The sequence below is a fragment of the Cricetulus griseus genome, chromosome 5 (genome assembly GCF_003668045.3).
Source record: "Cricetulus griseus strain 17A/GY chromosome 5, alternate assembly CriGri-PICRH-1.0, whole genome shotgun sequence".
NCBI classification, from domain to species: Eukaryota; Metazoa; Chordata; class Mammalia; order Rodentia; family Cricetidae; genus Cricetulus; species Cricetulus griseus.
The window spans coordinates 167,644,876-167,667,239 of record NC_048598.1 but is presented as its reverse complement, the minus strand read 5'-3'; the positions used below and the strand labels follow the sequence as shown (position 1 = coordinate 167,667,239).

General features: G+C 37.0%; 1 protein-coding gene and 1 pseudogene across 1 annotated transcript in view; one reads left to right on the top strand and one right to left on the bottom strand.

Annotated features, from left to right (window-relative positions):
- LOC107980002 (histone deacetylase 5-like) overlaps positions 1-9,211 on the bottom strand; it is a 44,498-nt gene extending 35,287 nt beyond the window's left edge. Inside the window, exon 1 of the mRNA XM_027419773.2 lies at positions 9,082-9,211. Within this exon, the coding sequence (XP_027275574.1) occupies positions 9,082-9,189 (108 nt within the window). The 5' untranslated portion in view covers positions 9,190-9,211. The remainder of the gene's footprint in view (positions 1-9,081) is intronic.
- Positions 9,212-16,372: 7,161 nt separating this feature from the next.
- Positions 16,373-16,970, top strand: LOC103163739 (annotated as a pseudogene).
- Positions 16,971-22,364: the final 5,394 nt, after the last annotated feature.

The following is a 22,364-nucleotide window of genomic DNA, read 5'->3' as shown; positions in this document are numbered from 1 at the left end:
CCAAAATTGAGGATTTTTGAAAGAGAATTTGTTGACTTAGTCACTCAGAAATATGGACACTAAACCATCTGACTGGAGCATACACTTGATAAATATTTATGAATATTGGTCGTTACTAATAATCTAATAACTAAGTAATGAAATAATACAAAGTAAATAGTCACTTTTAATAAATTTGGAGCAAACCTGAGAATACACGGTAAAGCTATTTTAGGTATTTAGTTTGGCCAATGAAGCAGCAGAAACATTGGCTATTGTGACTAATCAGAATTGCTAAGAGATAAAAAAAAAAGATTTCTAAGCAAGTAGAGAGCAAAGAGTTACACAAAGATAAGGCAGATCCAGATGTTAGAAGTATTTTGTGCCAATCGTGCTGTCTGCTAGCAATTCCATTAAATAAAGATAATTCTCATGAAGTTATTAAGATAAATTATAAGTGGGGTCAGATCATGACAGGGAAACCACAGAGACAGCCTACCTAAGCTAGTGGGAGCTCATGGATTCTGGAGTCACACTGGAGAACCTGCATAGGACCCAACTAGGCCCTCTGAATATGGGTTCTGGTTATATGGCTCGATCTGTTTTTTTTTGTTTTTTTGTTTGTTTGTTTGCTTTGTTTTTTTTGCAGGGGTGGCAGTGGGACCAGAACCTATCCCAGGTACATGAACTGGCTTTTTAGAGCCCATTACCTATGGTGGGATACCTTGTCCAGCCTGATTCTGGGGGGAGGGGTTTGGTTCTGCCTCAACTTGGTATCCTACACTTTGTTGACTCCCCAAGGGAGATCTTACCCTCTCTGAGGAGTGGATGGAAGGTGGCATGGGAGGATGTGGGGAGGCAGGAGAAGAGAAGGGAGAGGAAAATGGGGTTGGAATGTAAAATGAAACAATTTTTAATTAAATAAAATAGATAAATGATATAATTTGAATACAACCTATGAACACACAAAGCTAGCGAATGATCATTTTTTTCTATGTGTAAAATATATTTTTAGGCATTCCTTACATAGATTTAGGCTCAGTGATAGAGAAACCTATTCTTTACTTATTTTACAGAAAATTGAGGTATTACATGGACAAAATTCAGGTGTTTGTTCAGTTTCACCTGTCACATGATTTCCAGAGACTACAGCTATTTTAAAACACCCTAGAAGCAATTTACTATTGAGATTGGGAGACTTAGAAGCCATGAATTTGAGAGGGCTGGAGAAAGTTGGGGAGAGGATGGGAGAAATGATGCAATTAGATTATAATTAAAAACATTCATAAAAAAGAAAATTCAAAAATGTTTTTAAAGAAATAGCAGGAATACAAATAAGATTTTTTAAGTATAGAAATTAAATTTTAGCCCAATTTGGGACAAATGAAAATTTACCATATGTAGCCCTGAATACATAGATATAGGGAGATACTTGTTATTGTGTCCAAAAATATTTCAATCTTTACTGCTCAGGTTCATGACTTGAATTACCTTAGGTATTTGTTATATTGGTGGTATGTCAGTAAATTATCTATGAGTTTATTATTATCAATTAATGGATTGTTGTTTTTGAAGACACAGTCTCAATAAAGCTCTGGCTGACACTGGGTTCATGATTTTTCTACATTTATCTCCCAACTGTTGGCATTACAGGAATGTGCCAACATACTCAGATGTACATTTATTTTAAAAAGCTCTTAGAGGTAATTTTACGTTTCAGAGACTTCTAAAGATCATTCAGAATTTTCATAGGAAAGGACTCATCCAGGTTTTCCTCATGTTTATGTAGTTACATGAAATCTGCATATACTTCAAATATTCCTTTTAGAGTTCTTTATATACAGAGATACATTTGGTTTCTACCAACTTTTCAAATAAATTTTAAATTGTCACAGGTTTAAGTTGAATTTTAAATGACCATTAATCTTGTTAAACTTAAGTATTAAACACACTTTAATGAAAAAAATGTGATGGATCCCCCCCCCCCCCGTCTCCACCACACACACAATCATATGTAACAGGAAGGTGCTTCCCCACTCATCTTCACTCTATATAGTCTTCTTGTTATCTCACTATACACTTTAATCCCCACATTTTACTGTTCAAATAAAGATTGAGAGTATTGGATACTTTTATTTATACTTAAAAACTTTGGAAATATTAAAATTTCCTTCACATACTTAATAATGGAAAAGATCTCTGACATATGCCTTCAGACCATGTGTGTTCCACTGTGTGATGACGCTCATAAGAAACAAAGTGAGAACGTCTTGCTGCAACATTATACTTTTAGATACAGACCATAAGTTCACTGGTAAAGAAAACTAAAAGTCTGTCTACAACATTCTAACCACTCAACTGCAATCCAAAATTGTCTAGTTGTAAGGATCAAAGGGTTTTTGGAAGAATATGATGGCAAGTCCAAGAAGATCAGGATGCAGGGATACTCACTTGGTCTTCCATACTGATGAACTAACTATTGATTATCAATTCCTCTGGGAGGAGGCATTGATACTGAAAACTCTAAATAATTGCTCAAAAATGACTGCAATTCGTTGTGTATGTTTAATTTGATTGTATAAGCATGTCTGGTTATAATTTTACCCATACTATGAATCATGAGTTACTCATTCTTCAAATGACCATTGTTATTTTGAAGTCACTACTATTCTCCACCAAAAAGTGTTGGAGGGGCTAGTATCAGAGTGGATTGTGTTGACAATCAAGTCACTGAGGTTATTGCTTGTCTCTCACCTCTGTGTGGAGGAAGAAGGATGATGAGGACAGTGCAGTAAAGAAACCTCTCTGCACAGTAGCAGGGAACTAGTCTTGTAGGAGTGATTGTAGGTCAAAGATTGGATGGGAACAGCCATGGCTATTCAGTTCTTGATGCCAAGGGTACTCTTCCACATGACAGGAAGAAGCAACAGTGGACTAGACTAATACTTTTAAAGATTTATTCATATATTATGTATACAACGTTATGCCTCCGTATATTCCTGCACGCCAGAAGAGGGCACCATATCTCATTACAGATGGTTTTGAGCCACCATGTGGTTGCTGGGAATTGAACTCAGGACCTCTAGAAGAGAGCAGTCAGTGCTCTTAACCTCTGAGACATCTCTCCAGCCCCTAGACTAAGGTTAGTAGCAGCTGATTTTCATGTTTTTTTTTTTAATTTATGTATTTTAATTTTAAAAGTTTAGTTATGTAGCCCAGGCTAAGCTCAAACTTGTAATTTTCTTCCCCCTGTTTCTTTGTTACAAAGCTTACATAGCTTCCTTTTAGTTTCAATGAAGAGATCTGCACAAAGATCTGTTTTCCATCTTGCATCACAACTGAGGTGCTTCCTTTGGCAAGAGGGGTAACACCCTGTTTCAACCTGCCCCTGCCCCTGTGATGCCACTGAGCTCAGAGTGGACAGAGCTACCCACAGCTGGTTTTCAGGACCCACCAGGAGATGTTGCAGCAGCACTGAGCTCAGAGTGGATAGAGCAACCCACAGCAGGTCTCCAGGATCCCCCAGGAGATGTTGCAGCAGCACTGAGCTCAGAGTGGAGTAGAGCTACCTATTGCTGGTTTTCAGGACCCACCAGGAGATGCTGCAGCAGCACTGAGGAAGCACTTGTTCATTTAGCAAAGTTGCTCCTAGTGAGAGGCTTTCCTCAGCAACTGCGCTTCTACTACCTCAAAGTCCTACATCTCTGTTTTCCTTTGTTGTTGTTATTGCATTGATTGTTGTTTCACTCCAGAGTATGGGCATATTCATTAAAAACTTACATATTCTTCATAGAAATCCAATTCGTGATGATACTCTATTTCACTTGCCCATATGTATTGCCTGCTTTATGCCTCTCAACTTGGCCTCTGTACTTTAAGAAACAAAGCAAGAACATCCAGCTAGAGCTATCTGCAGTTCCAAGGAGACTCACTGTCCTCATTTATGGTTTCCTATTATGTAACATACCTTTTTTCCTTTGATACTACCTTGTCAAAATCTTACATTGTACACATGATCAAGGTTAAATGCTACTTTTTTTGTCAAGTAGCCCTTCATTCCTATAAACTAATTATCTCCACATTGCACCCCTAAGATCTTTAACGTCTTCATTACTATTGCTCAAATTAGAACCTTTTGTCACACAACAGATTCCCAATAAAAGGCAACATAATGAATGCACAGGAACAGATAAAAGCATCCCATGATGTTTAGTTGTTTATAAGAAAGAAATGATTTCTTCCTTTTACTGGTAACTATAACCCATGATGTCTTCAAACTCACAACCCATATTTCTTTTAATTTTATAAGAACAACCCAGACAGAAATGACTCCTATCTTTTGTAAGTAATTTTGAGTTATCTGGATCATGAAATATTTCTTGAAGCAGACGGTTTGACTTCTCATACTCATCATGGATAGAAGAAACTAGTCTTACAGGCCATATCTATATGGGAAAGAATATGCAAATAACATTTTCCAAAACAATTTTCCTCCCTTTAGATTATCCATATACCTGTCTGCTTTTAGAGTACAGACAGGTATCAAAGTCTAAAAGAAGACCATGAGAGGAAATGTTATTCTGGCATATCATACTTTCTCTCATCCTTTACTCATGAAACATTCCCAGATTCCCCAGTGGACTAAGCCTCAGTCAGTCATACATAATCTAAAAGATGAAAAAGACAGCAAAACAATGTCTCTACTCGAAATCTAATAAAAAAAAACCCACCCCCAAAGGAGCAACTTGGATGACAACATCTCAAGGGTTTACCTCAGGGGTGGCTATCAGCATGCACTAGGAATCAGTTAAGGGGATTTTTCCCAGCGTCTTTAGAGCACAAAGGCATCTTTAAAAACAAAGGCAATCTCCCCATTCAGCCACTGTTTGTGATATCCCAGTCAAAGGAAAAATCGGCTGTGTGTATTTTAGAGGATACTGTGTATATTTTTTAAAGGGGGAGGAAAGGAAACACAGAGGAATGAAGAAAAAGGAAGGATGGAAGGAAGTGTGAAAGGAAGGGAGGAACCAAAAAGATAAAAGAAAAAGGAAAGAAACCAGAAATCAAGCATTAATGAGTTAGGGCAGTCTAGAGGCTCCAACGACATCTCAACAGCTTGCATAGCTGGGAAAATATGGGATTACCATTCAGAAATCTTCCTTTCTTTCTAACCAGCTTGAACCCATTATCTATTCTTGTTCAGCCTATGACCTTTGCAAGCTCCTGTTCTCAACTCATGACTCAAAGCTTCTACTACTGTACCCTCTTCTTTCCCTTGACCACTAGAAAGTTTGTTTTGAGACCAGAAGCCATAGGGATAGGAAACTCCTAGAGCTTTTCTCTCCTCTAAAGCAGAATTGCTTCAGAGGAAGCGATGTGAGGCGTGATTGATCAGCTTGGCAGAACAGTCGTAGAGTGTGGCCTATGTTTGACGATGCAGAGATTCAGAAATGTACTTGATGCTTTTCCGATCCATCTAATGATTTTTCTCATGTAGGTATTTAGTTTCTTCAGTGAAAATGTTCAAAAATATTCATTGCAATTTGATTGGACTGATAAACCACAGTTCTATACTTGGCCAAAAATAAATTGAAAAATAAAGACTTTTAGTATGATTTTAAAAATCAGTATCCTCCTGGAATTTCTTGCCCTGTGCTCAGATCAGTTTCAATCCAATAGTATATTATTTTGACTGATCTTTTACACATTTTTAAAAAGGACATTTGAATATTTTGCCAGGTAGATCATTTTCAAGCTGACAGTGTTTAAAAAGAAAAAAAAGTGCCTGTTTAAGCTACAATGTTTATATAGCATTTTTAAAATAGTGGGTTCTGGTGACCATCTATTGTCTACAAGGACATGCAGCCAATGGTCCCTGCTGATCTTACAATTCCTTGGGGTTATACCATTTATATTATTTTGCTGATAATAAGTTAGATGAAGAAGCAGCATTTTTCTGTATTGACAAGCCCTGGCCAAGAACAACAAGAAAAAGAAATAGCATTTTAAAAACTGGCAAATGTTTATGAATCCTAATCCTCTACACATGAATAAATACATCTGACGAAGTGCAGAGTCCCATGCAAAGTCCCCCTTGACCTTTCTAATTTGAGCTCAATTGCATGCTCATGTTTGGGAAGCTAGTTGGTTCTGTCACAGCTTTAGGCTCCAGCTTCACTACGTTTTGTTATTTGTAAAAGTGAAATCCCAGATAATAAGTCATAATTGCTCTATTAATCACTTGTGTGGGGGGGCTTGTAGGGAAATTGGGATTTTTAAATTGCAGTAATTGGTATCTGAAAGACCTCATTTTTATTTTCTTATCCAGAGATTACCACATAAAACTGCTGTAGAAATTGCATGTAGGTATTTTGGTTAAATGGTGAGGTACATGCAATATGCCTTATATATTATTTTTTCTGCAGGAATGAAATTTAAAACTTCAATGACCTTTGACCTGGAAAAAATACCCAAAGCCAGGCATTGGATTATAAATTATATTGTCAATGAAAGTGAGAACTCTTTGTTTCTTGAATTGTTTCAAGTATTACACTTTCATTTCCTCTTTCCAAATGAATTATACTGTACAGCACACTTGTATTTTTCTTCCACTTTTCATTTTAAAAGCCCCTATTTCTCTTTGCTTTGTTCTTCTGGGTGAAGAAAGATCCACTGCAACAAAATTTAACTTTCAATGTTCAATATATCAACTCCATCTGTCATTCCTAAAGTATCTTGTAGGAAGTCTATATACCTAGAATCTTTTGGAGGAAAAACTGAAGCAACAAGACTAAATTTTCCTTTAGTTAAACTGAACAAATTTTAGATTTTGATTATGTGATTGAAGATGGCCAATCAAAGGAGACAGGATGTTAACTGTGATATTACAACTCCAAGATAAAACTTACTAGAAGATATCCAGAGACTTAGAGTCAGTTAAAAAATTTCAGTTACTACTTCCTGGATTTTATTCATCAGCCATCTCTACACTCCCGCAGAGTATGACTGTCGAATGATGCTTTTATCCTCTATGTCAGAGCCTGGTCTTCCTTAGGATATGATATCCAGGGAGAGATGCTTTTTGGAAGTGAGAACTTTGCCAAGTACAGAGATTTCAATGGTAAAAAGACTCATCTCAATGACTGCATGGAAAGAGAGCCACTAAATCTGTAGTTTCCTTCCATGGAGTTGGAAATGTAGCTTGCTTGTGTTGCTAGGTAATATTTTTTTCTAGGCAGGATGATCACCTCTGAAGTCACAATGCTCATCCTGGTTTTTCTGGTGGAAACCACCATCCTACTTAACTAAAACACTTTCAAACACTTTAAGCTTGCAAAAGTGATTTAAAGGCCATAAACAGCTGGTCCGAAAAACATTATCTAAGGGGCAAGCAGAACAAGCTAAAATCAACCCTGGCAAAATAGATACAGCGATTTTGACACTTCTTCATTGCCCCCCCCAAACAATCCCACATAGCATTTGACATTATTAGTTTACAACAATCACAAAAAGACTATTTTTTTTTCAAAAGTCTTGGATACTGTGAAGTAGAAGAGCAGCCTATTGCTGATGCTAATCTTGAAGCTGTTACCCTCTCCTGGCTCCTCGCCAGGAGGTTTTACACAGTGGTCTGTCTGAGCACTGTCTACAATTAACAGTGTTAGATACTTTGTCAGTGCCCAAAATATTCGTTCAAATTAAAAGTCTATGTACTTATTCAATAAATATAGCAAAATAGTCATGTTGTAGCACTTCAGACTCACATGATAATGATACCAGTAAAAGTTTTGCACTCAGTGTACAGAAGAAAAAGTACAATTTTCCATAAATATATGTACAATATCCTGTTTTTGTTAAAAAACATGAAAGGTAGTTTTCAAAAACTACTAATAAATAAGAAAAACTATATTTCCAGTTCAAGTTCACTCTCCCAAAATCAAAAAGGAAACCCAAAACTAACTCATTAAAATGTCATACATTCCTATAAAAACTAAGTAACTCCATGATTCTAACCAATATAAAAAATCTTGTTCTGACATAGATCTAAATGTCCAAGTGACTAGCTACAAAGTCTGTGGAGCAATTAGCAACCTGTACTGCAAGTTAGATATGCAGTGTGAACCTTAGATCTTTTAGATTCAGTTCTGGTCTTAGATTTACTGTGTTGCACCCGCACAGCAATAGTGAAGTTTTCTACCTTTAGGAGATTCCTTATCACTCTCAGGAAGATAGGACACTATCTCTTATTAGCACAAAACATTCTCAAATGATGGAAAAAAATCACTTTAGAATGTTTTTTGTTTGCTTGTTTTGTCTGAGTCCATTAGCTATGTATTTTAAATTTTTATTTTATTTGAATTATAAACAATCTTATTTTACATATCAATCCCAATTCCCTCTCCCTCCCATCTTCCCATGCCCCACACCAAGCCCCCATCCCACCCAGCTTCTGCTCCCCAGGGAGAGTGAAGCCTTCCATGGGGGAATCATCAAAGCCTGTCACATCATTTGAGACAGGGCTAGGTCCTCCCCCATGTGTCTAGACTGAGAGAGTATCCCTCTATGAGGAATAGGCTCACAATGTCCATTTGTACATTAGAGATGAATACTGTTCCACTACCAGAGGCCCCATAGACTGCCCAGGACTCCTAACTGACACCCACGTTTCAGGGGGCCTGGTTCAGTCCTCTGACAGCAGGGTAACTAGCATAGGACCGAACAAGGATTTTTTTTTTAAATGGCTTTGTTTTTCTGACTTAACAATCCTACAAGAAATCTCAAAAACCTTTAAAAGTTTAATTTCATATTAAATGATTCGATGTTCATCTGATAGGGTCAGTAGACAAAACATTCTTCTTTCCAAGAGTTTTCATTGCTCAGTTTACGGTTGTGTAAATAATTTGATTGGCAGGAATGCTATGTGGATATTCTACCTGGGAAGAGAGTAAAGCATGTCATATCAAAGCACAGAAACTTCTAGTGCCTATATCCTTCATGGTGAAAGCTACGTAGAACTTTCTACCTTCATAGATAACCCTGAAATCACACACGAATGCATCCTCCTCCTTTTACCCCTGATGCTGTGTACTCTTTGCGTTTTACCTCATTTCCTAGGAGGGCATTGATGCAGGCTTCGGATGCATCACAGATGGCTGTCAGATCATGTCCTCCTTCTAGGGCCAATGCCACACGTCCACCAGCCAATGTCATCAACTGCCTCGTCAAATGACCAAAACCTAACATAATAAAAACAGAGCATTCCAAAGTATTAAATCAAAAAAGAAATACCAGTACGCAACAGTGATTGAACATTTATTCTGTTAGAGTTCCTTCTCAGCATTTCTAGTGCCACTTCATGTAACACCCACATTATTATCTCAGTGTTTCAGACAAGAGCATGGAAGCCAAAGATCCCACAGAAAAAGAAATATCACAACTTGCTATTCTTGACTTGAATTCTTTCATCTGTCTCTTCACCAATAGACAGCAAAGCCTCACCTAACAGGATTTGTAACCACCTGATGACAAACTTGAAGAAGCTGTGAGTGTAAGTCAGTGGTAGAGTGCTTGATTAGGATATATGTGGCCCTACGTTCCCTTCCCAAGAAATGTGCATATGTGCGCACACGAGCACACACACACACACACACACACACACACACACACACACACACAGCACTAAAGTTAATGGGGTAGACTCGCCCATTTGTTTGCCCCGTGCTTCTTGTCTCCACCATTAATGCTGATTATAAAAGGAAAGTTTGTAAACCACTACTTCACTATTAGATATGGTTCAATTTTTATCATATTTTATTATAAAATATTTGATAAATGCAAAATATATAAATTACATATATACATTAATAGGCTACAAATGAATCTCACTTGTTTCTTAAGGAAAATATGCTAGCACTTTGGCAAAATCCTGTATGTGTCATTCTCCAATAGCATCAGTTCTCCTCCATGTGGGAATCAGGAGTCGGAGTTAGCTTTTTAAATTCTGTTGTTTTCCTTTGCTTAATTCACTTGCCTTCAAACCTTCATATGTGTGTAGCTTGCTGTCCTCATGAGTATTGTTCCCTCCACTCTGTTCATGCATGAAGCTACAGTTCTTGGTTGTATAGTAGGCTAACTCATCTCTACAGAATTTTCTTGCCCAGGTTTCTAGCTATAGATATTTGGTGTTGTTACAAAACTTTTAGGTTTCCTGTTATTATTGCAAACAACGTTGCCAAGAATGTCTTTATGAAAGTCTTGTGGTGCACACATGCAAGCATGGATGGAGTTGCGGGTTAAAACTCATAGAGTAATGCCAGATTGCTTCCAAAGGCCCATCAGCAGCCCTCACATTTAGAAGCAGTGCAAATGACAATCCCAGTTCTGCCATACCACACCCTCCACAGCATTTGCTGGAATTTACTAAGCAGGTGGATGAGCAATGCCTGGTTATTATGGTTTCATTCTGTATAAGGAAGGAGCTTTCTCTTTCTAGTTTGAGTTGGAGTTACTCTTTAAATTGTTGTAGAATTTGGTTTAACTTTTCCTCTATGTAGACTGGGTTTTTTCCTACAATTTTGGAGTACTGTGAGTGAAAATGCACTCACTTAGATTTCTAATATTAAGTCATCTTTGTGCTTCTGACATAAAATAAACTTTCTTCTGATGCATTATTTTTTTTTGTATGAGCCCAATTCATCTAACCAATATTTTCTTAGTATTTTTTTAAAATCTATGTTCACAAATGGGGTTAATTTTTAATTTTCTGTTCATGTGATGAATTCTGATGTAGCTAGATCCCTGTCTTCATTATCTGACCTAGAATGTTGGATGGGTATTTTCTTTTAAGCCTTTTAGGTTTGAATTTACTTGGCAAAGGTTTTTGACTCTTGATCCAATTTTTGGAGGATTATAGGAATATTCATGCTATGTCTTCTTCAATCGTATTTTTCCATGGATTCATTCTATTATGCATATGCTCAAATTTATTGAAAATTTAGTATCTTTACCCTTGATCATTTCCAACTTCAATGGGATATGTGTAAACTATTTTCACTAATATCTCTTAAATTCTTTCATATTTTCCACGTTGATTTCTGTGCTATATTTTCTCTTTTTACATAGACTTTTTAACTTCAGAACTTTCAAAGCTTTTCTTTTCGGAAATTTCCAACCTGTTGTGTAGAACCATTATTAGCTTTAAGTGATTGTATAGTTTAATTGCAGCATTCTTATTTGTTTATACTTCATAATTTCCAAGTTATTTTTTAGATTCTTGTTCCTTGATTGTATCTTTTATGAATTTATTGTATTTCTTTTAGCATCTTTTACTTGCTACATCTTATATTTAAATCCTTTCAGTTTGGTTGGCTCTTTGTTCTTTGCATCGATTCATCTCCACAGTTCCTTTAATTTTCCTATTTCTGTTTTGTTGTCTTTTGTTTTTATTTTTTGCCTGTCAAGCTCATATTCAGTTTATATAAGAAAAATATTTGAAGCCTGATGCTATGGACAGAGTGACCACACTCCCACTTTCCTCAAGTTGGAATCCTAATTGCCAAGGCCATGGTATCCACAGGTGGGCCTTGTGGTAATTAGGTGATAACTCATGGATGAGATTAGGAACTCCAAATAGTACTCTAATGATTTGTTTTTGTTTTTTTTCTTTGTTTGTTTTTTTGGCACACCAGCCTACTAGAAGTTCTAAGTATAGGAACATTCATTAGAACTAACCATGGTGGCTTCTGCTACAGGTTTGACAATGGTGAGAAAAAAATCCAGTTGCTTTTAAGCCATTGTTCTATTATACCTTTTGTATCAAAGGTAACTAAGACACCTAGTTGAATGAAGCATCTGTCTTTCAAGCCAGGTGGAGTGTAGTTTGGTTTCTTCTGCTAAATGCTTAAGATGCTGTCATCTAGATCCATTTTAGCATCTTGGACTGCAGGGTGAATTTAAGATTTTGATTCTTCATATTTATCATACATATGGACTGGAAAGATTGATCACATTCATGAGGAAGTCATGGATTTTTTTTTACCTCACTCTCTATTTCCTTCCAGCTTCCTGTGCTGCTGTTGATAATGATGAATCAAATAGGCTAGCAATTTTTCAGGAGCTTTTCTCTTTAGAGATGGCCTTTCGTTGCTTCCCATCTTCAATCAGATCCACCCTCTATTATAGGATCACACTTTGACTAGTTTAGCATGTAAGAAACAATGTTCAGAAAATGAAGATTTAGGAATGGATACTCTAAAGTAACCAACATCTCTGGTATTTGTTAAGTGTCCTTCATCTTTTAGTATGTCATCAATACATCTCAAGGTACTTTTTATATTTATCTTAATGTTTTAAGATAATTTAATGTCAGATTATTTGAAAACACCTACTCTTTCATATTGCCAAACTGGAACATTCTTGTTCAATATTCTTTAACTCATATCATACAAACCTGTCCAATTACATAGTAGGTGCATAAACAAAAAAAGAATTGTTTTAGCATGACATTTCATTTTTAGATTTTTCTGAATTCACAAAGGGAACACTTAATTTTAAACCAAATACATTTAGAATAATTAATAAATGCTATTTTCAAGGTAGTTTATAATTTACAAAGAATTAATCAGAAAGTACAGATTGTAACCTATATAACCATCCTGTTCGCATTATTATTACTATTTATATTAGTATTACTGTTTATATTAGTATTTTAAATTTGCTATAATTTCAAAGTTAATAATGATGCAATATTATGAACTCAAATCTATGGTCATGCTTCATACTTGGTGTTGTACAAAGCTGTGGAGCTTGACAAATGAAGAATTTCATGTATCCTCCAACATAGTATCACAAGAAATAGTTACAACTGCCTAAGATCACATTTGCTCAATTCTTTGGCCCTTCTTTCTACTCAGCTCTTGCTAATCAATGGTCCTCTTGCTTTTCAGTTTTGTCATCTACTTGATGCTTTCATGAACTCAAAAATTTCAGTTTACTTTATTCCTCTTTCTAAATCAAAGAACACATGATTCCTTGTCCTCTTACTAATATAGCACATATTTGGAATACTTGTACATATCTGCACATATCAAAGATTAACACTGCAAGAATAAATTTGCACATGGAACTGCATGCTCTAAAGACATGCTTGGCCTGCTTTTTCTCCAATACTTGCTTTTCTCTGAAGTATTGCAGTCTCATATACAAAAAGAAATCCCCAGAGTCTAGATGATAGACCAAAGCTAGAACCATTGGAATGGTTAAGTAGTAAGAACACAAACTTAAGCATAGTTGCTTCCATGTGAGAACAACAACAAGAAACCATAATAAACAATATCATCTTAAGTTTTGGAATGAATTGAGGTACTCACCCAGTAAATAACTGTAAAGTTTTCCAGTGTGGTTGGCTATGGGCCCTTTGAGATGGTTTCTCCCTACTGTCCTAAAGCACTATAATGTCAATTTCAACCACTTAACTGTCCCATATTCTTATATGGTTATAAATTTCCTTTTTTGCTTTTATAACACTGCGTGAAAAACAAGTGAAAACGGCCTTCCAAATTTTCGGTACCTCTCACTTCCTATGGAGCTGCTGATTATTTCACATGACACTTATGAATAAGACTGAGGACAGTGGGCTCCACACTGTTACCCGATAAGTAGGAAAGGAAGATTGATGTTCAAAAAACAAGTGATGCAAGGTGCTCAGATATGTTCTATACCCCAGTCCTTGTCAATGTTATGTAGTAGTTTATTTTATTGTAGGAAACAAAATATCCTAGACAAGGTCACAGTTAAATATATTATTAAGTAGTCTAAATAGCATCTTCTGTAACTTAAGCAGGACTATAGTGACCATTTTCATAATGGAATTCTAAAACAAGACCATGCACTACATGTTTCATAATGAATGCTCCTAGAAATTGTGGATGCAACAATGAAACTCCCATTGAGCAAATAAAATCCAGCATAGGTAGAGGGGTCCCAGATTGATTCAAGCTCAGTTTTACCTTTAAGAATAAAAGAAACATCTCATAAAATGCCAAATTTAGATGGGATAGTAAAACGTCAAAGGGAACAATGGAATGAATTTAATCTTTGATCTTATTCCAAATTGCTCCTTTTGTCTCCAGGCTTTGTTTCCACTCACGTGCCGCCCATGTGATCCCTGGAGTCAGAGATGGCAGCAGCTGAACTTGGGTGGTTATGTGTGGACAAAACACCAAGTTCAGCAAAGGAATGAAAGTTTTAGCAATCCCCTTTCCAATTGAAGTCAGCAATTTAGGAAGGAGCTCCTGGTCTTCTTATCCCAAGTTTTCTGTGTTCATTTTTGCTGCACATGTGTGAAGCATGGAAGTGACAGCTAAGCAGTGACCAATGCCAAGACATCACTTTTCAGGACAGGACAGTTTTAGTAGAAGCCAGGCCTGGAGATGTGTCTATGTATCTGATTGATTAGCAGCTAGATAGCTAGTTTTAAAAAGTAGCAACACAACTTCATGTCATCATGTAACTTCTATATTCACAAATGACACAAAAGTTTTTCTCACTTTTCACAGCCTGGAGGGTTGAAAACTTATCCTCAAGGAAGAGATATCCCTGCATGTAGGGGCTGGTGGTTTGATCACTCAGTTGCTCAGGATCACAGTCCATCACAGCATATAGGCAGTATGGTTGGATTGGCTTACAGGAGGCAGCTGTGTATGTATGTGGATTGTCAGACATGACTGCTACACCAATTTGGAGAAGCATTTTTAATTTAAAATCCTGTTCAGTTCTGTTGATTTAGTAGAAGAAAATGCATTTTTTCCTCCTTAAAAAGTATCAAATCAGTTAGGATGCCTGGGTAATCTATGGGGCCTGGACAATCTATGAGGCCTCTGGCAGAGGATCAGTATTTATAGGAATGGACTTTGGGAGCCCACTCCACATAGAGGGACACTCTCTCAACCTAGACACACAGGGGAGGGCCTAGGCCCTGCTCCAAATGATGTGAAAACTTCTGAAGATCCCCATGGAAGGCCTCACGCTCCGTGGGGAGCAGAAAGGGAATAGGATGGAGGGTCTTTGGGGGCAGGGGAGGAGGGGAGGAGGGGAGGGAGAGGGAACTGGGATTCACATGTAAAACAAGATTGTTTCTAATTTAAATTAAAAAAGAAAAGAGAAAAAAGTATCAAATGAGCTGTAAATAGGGGAAAACTTTGAATTACCAATTTCAGGGAGATTTCCTGACACACTATGAGTCTTTGCTGTGCCAAAGAAGTCATTTTGTATTAACATTCTCAAGGGTTCAGAAAAGTTGCTTGAAAGGGAAAGTTGCTCCTAGGGATCTCAAAGATTAAACTCTAAATTCAGAATTAGTTGATAAGTAACCGGCTACCAAAGAAGCCATCACTCCAGTTGGCACAGCTCACAGCCTTTACTTAAGACTTGCAGATCATTCTCAAATACTAGATGGAACAAGAAGAAACAGTTAAAACTAGCTTTATTTTAATTTTTTAACAGAAACATTTTGAAAACTAAAATTAGTATATTTGTTGTAGATCATTTGGAAAATGATAAAAATAATAAGTGTCCTTGTATAGCAATATAATATATGAAAAGCATGTCATATGCTATTACATACTACATATTTGCTTCTCATTTAATAAATAAATTAATTATCCAGAGATATACACTGAACTGAACTCTGGAACCTAGTTGCAGAGAGGGAGGAATGAAGATCAAAGTGGTCAGTACCAAGCTGGTGAAATTCACAGAATCAGCTGGCCTGAACAAGGGGGAGCACATGGACCCCAGACTGCTGTCTGGGAGGCCAGCACAGGACTGAATCCCTCCCCTGAACATGGATGTCAATGAGGAGGCCTCCACACTCTAAGGCTCCCCTGGTATTTATTGGATTAGTATTTTTCCCTGGTGTAAGAAGAGAGTCCATCCCACGTGCAGGGATGCACTCTTGGCCTGGACACTTGGGGGAGGGCCTAGGCCCAGCCCAGGAACATGTGGTGGACTTTGGGGAGCCCCATTGAGGGCTCTACCCTGCCTGGGGAGTGGAGGGTGGATGGGTTGGGGGACAGGTGGAGAACTGGGGGGAGGGTTAGGGATGGAGGGAGAAGGGATTGACATGTGAAGCAAGCTTGTTCCTAATTTGAACTAAAAAAATTAAAAATTAAAAAAGGAAAAAATAATAAACTCTGGAGAATTTAAAAAAATAAGTTAATTAAAGAAGGTCAATAGAGCAACTTTATATAATAACAAACCCACAGTGCCACCAACCCGTGATAAGCAATTCTGCTTTTATGTATTTCATTGTTTTTTATTTCATAAACAAAAGACAACTATGTTAGATTGTTTTGAACTTACACATTAAAATATCACTATCGTGGGCAGCATGAACATGGGGAAGCAAAAGAAAACAAGGAAATATGCGACAATGAAGTGAATGCTTAGTGTTAGAGATGGGAGACTTAAAGAAAAGGATAGATTAAAGCCTAAAAAGAAAGAAAAGAAAGGTCCCAGTGCGCTGAAGGAAAGAGAAGTACCCCCAACATCCGTCTTGCTTGTTCATCCAGTACAATACACTCCTGGGTCCACCTTACCACATCCTTGTGGATACTAACTTCATCAACTTTTCCATTAGAGCCAAACTTGACTTAGTGCAGTCAATGATGGACTGTCTGTATGCCACATGTATCCCTTGTATAACTGATTGTGTGATGGCTGAAATTGAGAAATTTGGACAGAAGTATCTAGTAACACTAAGGATTGTCAAGGATCCATGTTTTGACCAACTGCCATGCACACACAAAGGAACCTATGCTGATGACTGCTTGGTACAGGGAGTCACTCAGCACAAGTGTTACATTGTAGCCACAGTTGACCTCAACCTTAAACAAAGAATCCAGACAATCCCTGGAGTTCCTATCATGTACATTTCTAACCATAGATACAACATTGAACAGGTGCCAGATGATTATGAAGCGCCTCCTGGATAAAATTTGCCTGCCTTTCTTTACCAGCTTGCTCTGTTGTCAGTTAATTAAACACACTTTTTGATTTTAAAAAATATCATTATAGTGAAACATGTCTCATAATCTCAATGTCATTTTAAATGCATCAATATACCAGCCAATTATGTTTTATGTATTTGTTATTTTATATCAGATTAAAAGGACATTTATATAACGTATAATAAAAAGTCATTCTATGGTGATTCCTCAGTTGTGCACTGTTAAGGAAAGATTCTGTTCTGATTAATTATCTCTTTTTCTAAACTAGGCTATAGAACAGCTATGAAGGTTGAAGCATTTAGAGCAAAGTAAGAAAGACATGCAGTCAGTATTTTCTATGTTTGGTGATGAAGGTTGTAAACAACTTTGATATTCTTATGAGAATTCAACAATGTCTGGGAGCATCCCTAAAAGTTTGTTTCTAATATGAAATTGCAAATGATGCTGGAAGTCTCTCTGGAACTCAAACCTGAGGGAAATCTACCACAGGCTGAAGATGTAATTCTTTCCAAGCCGCAATTTAGTTTCCATTTCTATCTTATATTCTGTCATAAAGTAGATATGAGTTGAGAATCACCAGGCAAATTTCAAGGAAACATACCTTTACCATGACTTATTTGATTAATGCAGAAAAAAATGACATAATGTAAATTCTTAGACATGTCATCTCACTTGTACTTGTAAAGCTCCAACCTTGCTGACATCCATTTCCCATTCACTACAGGACTTGGGCATTGTTTTCTGTGTCTATTCTACAACTATATTAAGAAGAAAACCCAAACCAAAAGTTATACTACAGCTAACTTTCCCCCATCACCCACACTGCCATTTATCAGAGGCACTAGAGTGAAAGTCAGCAGTATTCAGGGTCTCTTGAAATATTTGTACCTCTCTTCTTATGATTTCTATGATTTTTGTGACTTTATTGCTCAACTACATAGTATCAATATGCTCATTTATTAACAAATTAGTTTCACTGGAGCCTGAATGTTTGTTAAACACTTCATTGCATATTACATATAGAAAAAAAATCAAAAGGATCAAATGTCTTTGCCCAAATTGATTTGAAATTTAGTGCTGCACATTAACTGTCATAGTCTCAATAGTTTTATCTTTAAAAGTTACTGAAGAATGTTTGTATAGTGAAGTCTAATTATAAAAACTGTGGCCTTTTTCCTCTCTAAGCCCCTGGGTCACTAAGTTACCATGTTGTTTTTAGGAAAATATAGTCAAACTGCAGTTGAGAGAGAAGCTGGGGTAGCATGTGGCAGTCTCATGTACTGTGAGGCTCTCAAGCAGGACTTCAAAGCAGAATCTGATTGTGCAGATGGGAGGAATGCGTGCCACAAAAATACCTTTTTAAGACTCATGGTGCTGTAATTCATATGGTAGGCACTTGTGATTCGTTCCTGATGATGTTGGGATCATTTAACTCACAAAACCATTGTCGATAGCATAAAATCCTTTCATCTGTAGCCAAAAAGGTTCATGTCATGTAAATGAAAAAAAATTCATTAAAATATCACCTTAATAATGGGTAAAGATATATTTTTTTCTGGTCATGTTTAAAATGCAAATCTATGGACATATTCTAAAGATTATTTCATGTTAAGATCTTTACTTATTTGATGTCCCAGGACTCTTTCCAAGTTCATTGGAACCGGAAATCAATTTTAGAAGAAATATGGAGATTATTATCATTAAATCTTTCAGCTGGCTTACTCCAAGCTGCCCTATAAATATTACATATGTTTTAAAGAAGGAATTTCAAATACAGTAAAAATCCTTTACTCTTCTAGTTGGTGATGCCCTGGGAAGTAAACATGTTTCCATTTTTGTACTTTTGGAAAGAAAAATATGTGCACTGGATTTTAAGCAAAGTCTGAAACAATGGAACATTTCACTGTTTTATTTCTGAATAATAAATTAATACTTGTCTTCTCAAAAATAAGAATGGTGAGAAACTTTGACTGGCATTTTTACTACACACTAACCCATACATCCATGATCTAAACAAGTTATTTGTAATTTGCTGTAGGGATATCTACTGAAGTCTTTAGTTTTTCACATAAATCTGATATGTTAAGTGCTCACATGATGATAAAAATTATGCTTAAATCACAGTGATCTCACTCAAAGACATAACTAAATAGTATTTTTCTATTTCACAGGTTTGATATGAACATGTAATCAAAAGACACTTCAAAATTATAAGCAGGCTATATAGTAAAATGCCTGAAAGAGTAGTCCCTTGGTGTTTGAGCAACTTTGTTTTGTTTGCAGCGTTGCAGGTTTAACTGAGGGACTTTCATATGCTGGGTAAGCATTCCACCACTGAGATACATGCATAGGCCCTTCACTTCTATTGATGAGTTTTAAATTTTGTAATTTCAGATTTAGAAATCCAGATGATGTATAACCTAGTTTTTCATTTTAAAACTAAGAAAACTCTACACTAAAAGTCAAGTATGAAGGCAAGCAGTCAACAACAGAACTAGAGTTGGATCCAGTTCCCCAGGGAGCATATTTCCCACTGTTCCTTGCCAATGGCATTTATATGAGTATTGGTTATATTCTCATATAAGACTTCCATCTCAAAAATGGTCCCCCTCCTTCTGAGAGAGAGAGAGAGAGAGAGAGAGAGAGAGAGAGAGAGAGAGAGAGATCTTCCTCTCCTCTTCCTGTTCTTCTTCCTTCCTCCTCTTCATCTTCTTCCCCTCTTCTTCCCCTTCTTCTTTTTTGTTGTTGTTGTTGTTGTTGTTGTTGTTGTTCTTCTTCTTCTTCTTCTTCTTCTTCTTCTTCTTCTTCTTCTTCTTCTTCTTCCCCTTCCTCCTCTTCTTTGCTGTTATATTATGTAAAGTACAAACAAACCAGAAGCACAGAAGCATATAATTCAATTTCCATTAAAATATGCAAATACAAAACCAGTGAGGGGGAAAAATCCCTAGAAAACCCTACTAGACAATGACTTTTGCCAAACCCCAATTGCAACTTAATTTTCCAATCGCTAGCTTTTATTGCTGTTTCCAATAACAAATCAAATACATGGGGTCTATCCTTGCCTTGATGCCTCTGTACATAAGTGACCAAGTGACCTTGAGCAAAAGTAGATCTGGTTCATGCTAAGCAATGATGATGCCATTGCAGTAATTTTAATGGCTCAAATGGAAACAGCATCTCCTGAGCTCATCTCTAAGAGTAACTATGGGGATACTAGATTTCTGACTCCCAAGAAGAAAAATATTAGTCCTATCCACAAACAAATATCAGTTAACATAGAGAAAGATGAGTAACTCAAAATAAATAAAGGGACTTAAGGACAAATAGAGAATGTCAGTGCATAGAGAGGATACTTGCTTAAGTTTCTATTTCTAACATGACAGGAGTAATGCTGCTTGGCTCACGTGAGAAGATGCATGCAACATGTATCACTCAACTAATGGCAATCAGGGCAGCATCAATAACTAGCATTGGTTTATCCAAGCCTGTGGACGCAGTTTCAAAGCACTGATAGACAAATAGGTGATATCTTCTAAATAGCATCATTATCTTAATTTATTTTTTTGTTTTTTATTTAAATTCTTTAATTACTACTCATATTTACGTATTCATGTCCCCCAATCTCTCACCCTCCCATCCTCCAATGTTCCCACCAATCCTCCAACCCATCCACTAATTCCTCCCCAGGGATAGTGAGGCCCTCGACCAGGGACCTTCAAAGTCTGTCATATCATTTGGGAGAGGGCCTAGGCCCTCCTTGCTGTATCTGGGCTGCAATAGTATCCATCCATAGGGAATGGGCTCCAAAGACCATTTGTACTCTAGGGTTAAAGACTGGCTCCACTGTTAGAGGTCCCATAGATTGTCTTGGCCTCCTAGCTGGGACCCACATTCAGAGGGCTTGGTTCAGTCCAATGCTGTTTCTCCAGCTTTATGACTAGGGGCTCCGTGCTCTCACTAGGTCAGGTCAACTGTTTCTTCGGGTTTCTGCAGCACCATCTTTGCTCCTTTGCTCATCCTTCCTCCCTCTCCACAATTGGATTCCAATAGCATAGTTCAGTGCTTAGATTTAGATGCCTGTTTCTGCTTCCAACAGATACTGGATGAGAGCTCTAGGAATGGCAACCAAGGTAGGCATCAATCTCATTATAGGGGAAGGGCATCAATGGCATTTTCTCCACCGATGCTTGGATTCTTAGTTGGGGTCACATTGTGGATCCCCTAAGTCAATGTGATTCCTCTAAAATCAGGAACAAGACAAGGTTGTCCACTCTCTCCATAAATCTTCAATATTGTATTTAAAGTTCCAGCTAGAGCAATAAGAAAACAAAAGGAGATCAAGGGGATACAAATTGGAAAGGAAGAAGTCAAACTTTCACTATTTGCAGATATGATAGTTTACATAAGTGACCCAGAAAAACTCTACCAGGGAACTGCTACAGCTGATAATCACCTTCAGCAAAGTGGCAGGATACAAGATTAACTAAAAAAAAAATCAGTAGCCCTGCTATATACAGATGATAAATGCACTGAGAAAGAAGTCAGAGAAACATCAACCTTTACAATAGCAACTAACAACATAAAATATCTTGAGGTAACACTAACCAAAAATGAGAAAGGACTGTATAGTAAGAACTTTGAGTCTTTAAAGAAAGAAACTAAAGAAGATACCAGAAAATGGAAAGATCTCCCATGTTCTTGCATAGGTAAGATCAACATAGTAAAAATGGTAATCTTGCCAAAAGCAATCTACAGATTCAATACAATTTCCATCAAAATCCCAACACAATTCTTCACAGACCTTGAAAGAATAATACTCAACTTCATATGGAAAACCCAGGATAGCCAAAACAACCCTGTACAATAAAGGAACTTCCAGAGGCATCACCATACCAGACTTCAAGCTCTATTATAGAGCCATTGTCCTGAAAACAACTTGGTATTGGCACAAAAATAGACAGCTTGACCAATGGAATTGAATTGAAAACCCTTATATCAACCCACAGACCTATGAACACCTGATTTTTGACAAAGAAGCTAAAGTTATACAATGGAAAAAAAGAAAGCAACTTCAACAAATGGTGTTGGCATAACTGGATTTATACATGTAGAAGATTGCAGATAGATCCATATCTGTCACTATGCATAAAACTTAAGTGCAAATGCATCAAAGACCTCAACATAAATTCAGCCACACTGAATCTCCTAGAAGAGAATCTCCTCAGACAAACTGTTAGAGAAGACTGCTTTCTGAACATAACACCAGTAGCACAAACATTAAGAGCTACAATTAATAAATGGGACCTCCTGAAACTGAGAAGCTTCTGTAAGGCTAAAGACACAGTCAGTAAGACAAAATGCCAGCCCACAGAATGGGAA